Below are 8,838 nucleotides of genomic sequence, written 5' to 3' on the forward strand. Positions count from 1 at the left end.
TTACATACCTACATACCTACCTACCTACATACATACATACATACATACATACGTACATACCTACATACCTACATACCTACATACCTACATACATACATACATACATACATACATACATACATACATACATACATACATACATACATACATACATACATACATACATACATACATACATACATACATACATACATACATACATACATACATACATACATACATACATACATACATACATACACTTTGTGAATGTCCTGCTTTTGCCCTGTACTAATGGACTTATCAGATTGCATATTAACCAAGACATCTTCACTTTACCTTGAAGTCAACGTTCTACCTTGGTTACGCAAAGAGCATGAGTATATACAGTCAGCCAGGATATAACGAGATTATGTAGTTACAGTAATGATAAGTGTATATTCCTTGCATGTTGTTAACGGTAAGAAAATGACAATGAATTAATTCCTGACGTGATTTTGACATCAGGTAAGCCTGAACAAGGGCTAATTAATATCTTCATTATTTTTAATCGAATTAAATACAAGTAAGCGGCATCACGTAACATTACCAAATAAATTCTGTGTGCACGAAGACATGCTTATGGGAAACGTAGCGATTTGTGAATGATGCTTTATATTTTCTTCAAATAGTAAACAATAGATCTATTTTGACAGTGAAATGGGTTTCAAATATTCAACGTCTTGATCGTTGCACAAGGGATGTCGCAAATAAGAGAGCAAACCCTTACTGCTATATATATTGTTTTCGACTGAGGCTTTATCTCACACAGACCTGAATGGTGATTACAGACACAGACACAGACGATGTCTTATCATACGATAAACGTACATCGATGAGACATCGTCAGCGTAAACACATTCTAACATGTCTAAAGCTTATCTACTTTAGGTTAATATTACATTTCTTGCAGCCCTTACAGTTGTTCATAGAACTGACCAATAGCTACCAGGAAACGCATATCAAAAATGATAACCGGGAAATCATTTTGCGTTCATGGTAGTAGCTGAGTAAGTGACAATGTTCTGTGAAGACAGAGGTATATTTCGGGGTTTTCCTGTATATTTAGTCCTCCATACATACGCAGGCTGGCAGGAGGTATGTACTCATTTTCGATCAGACTAGTACAGTACTGCTACCACAGATATCAAACTAATCCCATGTTGGTACTTTTTATTCTGAATACCTCTTTCTTAAGCGAGGACAACAAACAGGATAAATTGTTCGCTGTGAGTAATTTTTGGGCGTTATATATTTGACTCACTGCGTGCAAAGATTTTACGTAGCTACGCCTGGACTGCTTTAGAAGATGTTGATCGACATTATAGCGATTTGTATTGGAATAACTGTCTCTATTGATCGGACGATGTCTTTGCAACGAGGATGTCCCTATGACAATGGTAAGAGTTGAACGGTGGCAAATGTTAGCATTTTTTACGTTTTTAGACGTATTTGTGTTTTTATAGATCTCGGAAATAAATTTTGACACTAACACTTCTTGCCTTTTGCAAACCAGGACCCCTCGTAGTGAACGATTCTTTGATAGTGGTTAACATGAACGAAGATATTGCTGTACCTGAAGGAAGGCTATTGTTAAACAGCACAGTAGGTGTGAACGAAAAGAATTCGGTTTGCATCAACAGAACCATAGGAAAAGGTAACGTAGGAGTCGAATATTACAACAAAAAATATAATATATCTTCCAGAGATCATCTAAAACATTTAAACTGTCATGTCAAGCAAACAGATGTAATACGTTATTCTTTTAAATTTTGTTCATACAAATATGTAGTTTTTCTGAACATTGGTACATTTTCTTGATTAACGTTCGTTGGTGAGTTTTAAAGGAAGTAAAATTCAAAATGACGCGCGATTGAGGTAATACTCTGCATGGTAAGATATCGATTGTACTCAGGAAAATATCAATTCCCTTGCTGTGCAATATACATATTAATTGTCTAGAATGATTGTTTGCTTCTATAGATATTTTCGAAACTATCGCTTGCATATCAACCGAGTCCAATAAACCAAGTAGTTCGTCCGACAATCTTGCTATACATGTAGTGATGAATTATTTCGTTGTGGAGATTGAGGAACTAAACCATAGAGATGGCAAGATAACATATACATGGTGGTCTGTAGTTTCAGGCTGGCTTGGCGATACTATTGTGTCAATACAAGGTAAGTATTTAAGAAAAGTCAAACTGCATACGCACAAATTTCAAATGCTCTCTGGTTATTCTTGAGCAGGGACAGGCTTATACTCAAACATATTCGTCTTTTTAGTTACGGGTGGGTTCTTCCTTAAACGGGAATCATCTTTCTTACAGAAATTGAAGCATATTACAGCTTTGAACTCTGATACAGTGAAATATATGAATGATCTATGACCTTTATTTTTTTATTTGTTGAACTCGCTATATGACCTAAGCGATAAATACTTTCAGACTTTTTTCTGTAAAATCAGTCCTTTAATCATTTTCTCGCGACTTTTCCTTTTTTTGTCATTTAGTGCTTCTTTGCGTCAGCTGCATAATTTGATCTATATCTGTGTTAGCACTAAAATAATTAATACGTCTGATCACGTGTGTTTTTTAAGCTGAAAAAAAATTAATTGTTTGGCTATTTATATGAAATCCTTTAAGATAGGCTAACGTTTTATTTTTGAAAAAACATATTTCACTCTTGAAGTGTTTAAAACGCATTTCCATTTATTTTATGAACGGATTTTTGTATGATAATATTGATGGTGTTTGTATGAATTGTTATTTAAAAACTTTAACATTTAAACGTTTTGCAACGTTTTGAGAATAATATGAATAATGAGTGTTAATAGTACTTATGAAAACGTATAAACATCGATAAAAGTTGGGCCAATATTTGAGCCAAGAATCTACGTTTTACATAATTATAACGACGCACTTGTACTTGACTGATATCAGTAGAATTCTCCATGTCTTGATTCCATAAACTTTGAAATATTGAGAACGTCCCCATCCGAACATCATTGATACGACTATTTATGATGCAAAAATGTATTACTCTAACAGTAGTGCTGAAAAATGCATGTGTCCCTCATGGTTTTTGACAATGTTAAAATATAATGAGGAAAAAAGTGATAGAATTCTTGACAAAGTAACACACACCACACGAATGCATTGGCAAATATTGATTTTTACCATTTGTAACGTAAGTGATAGTCTCAGTAAATTTTTTAAAATATTTGTTTTATGCCTTGTAGACACTATGTCACAATCCTTGGAGGCCACGGCAAGAAGAGGAAAACCCGTATCCGTAGTTTTCAGGTTCGAAACACTCTACACGATGCATATTATTTTGATGAGAGATTCACTAGACCTGTTTTACTATCAAACATCTGAAGGACTGATGAAACGCTGTGCATCATATAGCGAAAACATACTTCCGACATATCGCGGCAGATACTATATTGCAACGTTTGAGAATGTGACCTGTGAGATGGCTGACCAGTACAACTTTATTGCCACATGGACGGTCGGTCAATCAATCTTAGCCGAAAATATCAAGATTGATCTCCATGTCCAAGGTAACTACTATTTCTAATCATTTATAACTAAACCATCACACGCTATTTTATTTCATACAGTGATGGACTGCTTTAGAAGAAGATAATATTTCGCTCTGGTAATACCTTGCAGTGCTGGTGCAACAAGGTATTTCTCTACAGCCCTGAAAGAGGTTCGTGTTATCGTATATGGACAACCGTTATAATCTAGGACATGACAAAACCAGGGAGGTTGGAAACGTCAACAGGCAGAATAGCTACATACTCGTAACGAATACATTGGACAGAATAACAAAGCGGAACAATATTCAAAAATTGTTCCCGCTCTGTACTTGTCTAGATTTACACCGCACTACTTTAATTAGGGTATGCAGTGATATTTTGTCTCAACATGCTCTCCAAGTGCTCTGGCATTTCAGCACAACTAAAATTATCAGGAAAACCAGATAAAACAATTTTAGCCAATAATCACACCCCAAATTAAAACTTATTATGTAAAGCTTATTTCAAAGCGGAACTTATCCCATAAATACTGATCTCTCTGGTTTAAGTATTTACAAACATGTTATCTATCACTTTATCTTCTTGCATTCTTGCAACCTATATCGAAACTATAACAATAGCTTGATACTTGACCAGTGAACCGTACTAAACTGGTTTTCCCCTCAGTATTTTTAGATATCTTTAGATTTCTAAGTGTGTAAGCAACTGAGTGGTCCCTGCCTATTCACAGTTTTTTCTAGAGTTTTCATGCATTTAATGTATAACATCAGCGCATTAAAAAAACAATTAGAGTGAAATGGTGATAGATCCAGGAACAATGTTACTTATATAAAGCTTTGCACTTTGACACAGATCATTTTATCTACAAGCTGAGCATCAGCTTTTCTATATACACGTCTATTCATGTTTCGAAGGTGCAGTTTTATGTCAATTATCATCATGAGATGATGCAGCATCATTACACGTTTTTTGTTTTTCTGGGTTTTTTTATGTTTGCTAAAGATGTAACACCTCGTTTGCTTCATTATGTGACAGCGCAGTTTTCTACATGCAGACTGCTCTTTTCTAACATAGAGAATATAATAGAAAGATGCACGTCCCATATCAGTATTTTGTTTCTAAGAGAGCGACGTCATTACGTCAAAATAAACTGTTCAGACACGATAAAATCAAATCAGCACATTAGCCCATCAACTCCGTACGGTACTTAAAGTAAGGCTTACGGCTACAGTTGGCATTATCATGTTAAATGGTTGTCAAATAGTGTATTTCCTGTGTGCCATACCTCAAAAATTTGATATATTGAGTTTGAATGGTCTAACAATCGGGCAAATTAAAACAGTTCTCTTCACGAAACGCGACAAATTTTAAACATTGCATTCAAATATTGAACATGTTGTCCTGTACCTTGTTGTGTGTTGATTTAGCTTCTTCAAAAGTTGATTTCCATGTTTAACACTACAGACAATACAAGGATAGATATAAAATTAGAACATAAACCATTGAACGTTGGTGACACAGCCATAATTATCTGCAATGTCTCAGAGGAATTCTCTTCTCTAAGTTGGCGCTTCAACAATGAAAGCCTGAAGGTAAGCGGTTTCGCCTCGTCCAAACTTAGATCTTGTCTTGTTTGATTCAAGTTCCATGATGTGAAGGAGTTTTCTGAAGATATGAACTAAAGCCGAATATGATCATCGACTATCAGTTTTTCATCGACAAATCAGCTCAGTGTTTCAAAAGCCGCATCTCAATTTCAAAAGTCATATTCGAATAGTCATATTTCAATAGTCAATTATAGCGTACATCTTCATGTCTATTAGAGGAGCGATTTCATTACAGTATTTCTCTTCGTCTCAAAATTTAGGTCTCCAATAACCATAATGTAAGAATTCTTAGCAAAACGACATCTGTACTGACAATTTACGATGTTGGGTCGGACGATATTGGCTCATATTCTTGTGAAGCCAAAACAAGATGTGGTAGCGTTAACAGTTCCAGTATTACACTCGATACAGTTAGTAAGTAATTCTATATTTTTATCGACTCTGTCGAATGGCTTCTTTTCCTATGTTTTAATACAGTTTACAATGTTCCGGGATAACCAATTCATTGAGCTCTAATTTATAGTAAAGAGCTTTGTCAATACGAGTGACTTATGTGACGTCATCCCCTAGATTAGTACTGAAAATGTATCTGATTATCCAGTATTGTGGCTGCAGATGATTTCTACATCTACAAATCCACATTGCTTTGCAAACAAAATATAATTATAGCAACAATGTACCAACTCATGGTGCATAATGGACTCAAAAAACGTTTTGCCTCTTAAAAGTAGACGGCCATGCCGCTTACATCATGTCGTGCAAAATTTGGTAACGTCTATTATTGGCAGGGGAGGGTGAACATTATTGCTCAAATAAACTAAATGTTACAGTGCCATGTGAATGTTTGTTTCATCTTATAATAAATAATAAATTTCATATAAGTGCCTACTTAAGTGTATTACACAATAATTTTCATTATTGCCCAGTGGGGCAATCATGAACGTCCGAACTGAACAAACCTTCAAGGATTAGTCAACCTTCTTAATCCATGCTATTAATTTTCGTGTGACCTACGATTTAATACCTTTTCCTGTGAAACTGTTTTGTAAACATTTTTCTTATGTCAATGCCGTTGTAACTTCCTCTCCTTCCGTGTACGACTGCCATGTCATTATGTGTCGGAATTTTTTCTTTCTGTCTTATTGGTCGGACTTTGTACTAACTCTCCCACTCAATACAAAATTTCAAACAGATTCGCCTTATGAACGTTTTTGTAACAATCGTTTCCTCTTGAACAGTAATTTCTATACTTAAGTTCCTCTTTCTAAATGTTGAACTTTGACTTGTAGTGGGTAGTCAATAATAAATGAGAATTATTCGATATCATAATGTGACCGCTTGTTGACAGATCGGAGATTGCAGGCAACTAGCCATGCGCTTATGATCAAAATGTTATTAAGTATCAAGACGGTTGGCCTGAGAGAAACATTTCTTCTGGACAATTGCATTATTAGATATTATTCCCTAATATTGTTTTTTTTTGCGTCAAGTGAAGGAAAACACTAATGATAAATAATAATGAACGTGTCACAACTATACTTATTACATGCACAAGCTAGAAATTCGTTATTTGTTTGCAAAATTATGGGAGTTCCCCAAGCGATTCCGCGTTTAATATATTTTGAAGTACTTTGGAATAATATCAACACGCCCTACGCAAGCAGTTAATCATTTTAACCATTTCTAGTTGTCGACCAATTGCGTGAGTAACGGCGCTCACGTTCGTGTGAGGGCAAACCCCAGACGATTGGGAGGACGACGCCTACCTTCCGCGAAGTTATACGTAAATTCAAATAGCAATGTCCCAGAAATTTTCCCAGAGAACTGCATATGTAATATTGTGTCGGTCTAGCCGACCACACTCGACCCTCGTTGCAATGCTGACATAACCAATAGTATTGCGTCAAGCTCTGACTTTTCTGCTAAATTTATTCGCGTAATTCCTTTTGAGTATACGGGCGTTATACATTACGTGTTTTATTGCTCGAATTGCCAATGCAATAGTCGATAAAATGATAATTTTTGACACCAATTTTTGGGACGCAGCACTTGACCCACGTTGTAGTTGTGGAAACCATTCGTCTGGGGAATAACGGTACTCTCGTGCGTTAGAAGGTCAGGCGGTCAGTTATAGACATTCGAATACGAACGTCCATATTGGCGACAAAAATATAACACAAGGACTTGAAATTCGCCAAGTGGATATATTTTGTCAGAAATAGTCCTACCAAACACAAATTTCGATCACAGGAGACATATCAGCTTCAATGTTGTTTGTCTACCTTGACTAGCACATCGAATAGCAAGTTGTCTTGACGTAGAGCGAACAGAGGATAAATACTACATTTTCTACCAAGAGATGGCAAATCTGCCTTGTGTTTGTGATAAAGATGTACCGTCAACTCGATCAAAGCATCAGGGGAATCATCAACCTAAGAGAAACACTATCACAAACTTGGGCTTTAGGCAGCTGTGGGAATAATTAAACTTAAACTCCTACTTCATTACAACTACGTCCGTTTGCTATAGCCACCCCTCATCCACGTCCTACAGAGTTTACCAGTGCAGAAAATTTGAAGTTAACAGACACTGGGAAACATGTGTTGAACACCCCGTTTGTTTCTGAACGAAGGTGCATTTTGGGTTAATTTAGGGCTGAGTGTTTTGAGCTGCATGAAGTATGGAGATGGTCAGTTTTAGCCGGGCTTCTTGGCCGTATTTGTCGTACGGGTTGCATTTGGCTAAAATGTTGTTACGTGTCATATAATAGCCGAATCTTAGAGATTATGAAGTCCGGTATTTCGCAATGGTTTCAATGATGATGACCATGATGATGATTGAACATTTTAAACATTTTTATCGAATATTTGATTCAAAGGAATGACAGAGAGGCGATACCTGAAGTACAATACGACACTCAACGAAACACACGCTTTCGCAATTGCAGTGTTTCATCAAACACAACAACATTTGTCAGTGAGTTATCAAGAATTGTAGCTCATGTGCATTCCTTTAGAAGTGCTTTTTCTTCATGTTAATGTTAAAGAACATGCATTACTTATCACCCATAGAAAAATATCAGGGTGGTTTTATTTGATAATTATTATAGTCGAGACACGCCTAAAAGTCAGCTTTATAGCTGCATGATAGCCTAGCCTGGTGTACTGCAATGACCAAATCAACACTTCTGGAATGAGGTCAATAGCGGTGCCATTTTGCTGTGTTAACCTCCGGTGATCTCTCGGCCTTTGATGTCACGAGCCCGTTATTTTTTCTTTTGCAGGTCAATCTCGGTTACAATTGACCTTTCACCCGGAAATAATACGATCTGTACAGGACACAGTGGTTTTGAATGCATCAGAAAGCCTTAGAGTCATTTGCCATGCAATATTAAATGAACCCAACAACACACTATTCTGGTACTTTGGAAATGAAAGCCTTGGATACGCAGCAAATCAAAGAACTGATTCAATTGCTATCGATGGATTGATAGATACTGGTCAGTTCAATGTATCCAGCGAGCTGACAATTGACAGTGTGAACTCGACCCACGCTGGAAATTATACGTGCAAGACAAGCTATAAAGAAATAACAATGGAGACTTCATTTAATCTGGAAATTATAATCCCTGAAGAAGCGACTACCGTCATTACTACTTCAAGTTAG

General features: G+C 36.2%; 1 protein-coding gene and 1 long non-coding RNA gene across 2 annotated transcripts; both read left to right on the top strand.

The window, feature by feature from the left end:
• Nucleotides 1-606: 606 nt before the first annotated feature.
• LOC139147639 (uncharacterized) lies at nucleotides 607-2,074 on the top strand. Its single transcript, XR_011555769.1, has 3 exons — nucleotides 607-1,418; nucleotides 1,535-1,675; nucleotides 2,002-2,074. It is a non-coding gene; the product is annotated as an uncharacterized lncRNA (long non-coding RNA).
• A 9-nt stretch (nucleotides 2,075-2,083) lies between these two features.
• On the top strand, nucleotides 2,084-8,838 carry LOC139149533 (protogenin-like). Its single transcript, XM_070721334.1, has 5 exons — nucleotides 2,084-2,199; nucleotides 3,260-3,583; nucleotides 5,030-5,157; nucleotides 5,433-5,586; nucleotides 8,456-8,838. The coding sequence occupies exons 1-5, from the start codon at nucleotides 2,085-2,087 to the stop codon at nucleotides 8,836-8,838; spliced, it is 1,104 nt and encodes a 367-aa protein (XP_070577435.1). The 5' UTR covers nucleotide 2,084.

Source organism: Ptychodera flava, chromosome 2 (genome assembly GCF_041260155.1).
Source record: "Ptychodera flava strain L36383 chromosome 2, AS_Pfla_20210202, whole genome shotgun sequence".
Lineage (NCBI taxonomy): Eukaryota > Metazoa > Hemichordata > Enteropneusta > Ptychoderidae > Ptychodera > Ptychodera flava.

What these genes read in the sequence shown, in the direction of transcription:
- LOC139149533 (XM_070721334.1), top strand. Translation starts at nt 2,085, where the DNA reads ATGAATTATTTCGTTGTGGAGATTGAGGAACTAAACCATAGAGATGGC. An exon ending in TACTATTGTGTCAATACAAG is followed by an intron (nt 2,200 to 3,259) that starts GTAAGTATTTAA and finishes TATGCCTTGTAG; the next exon opens with ACACTATGTCACAATCCTTG. An exon ending in GATTGATCTCCATGTCCAAG is followed by an intron (nt 3,584 to 5,029) that starts GTAACTACTATT and finishes TTAACACTACAG; the next exon opens with ACAATACAAGGATAGATATA.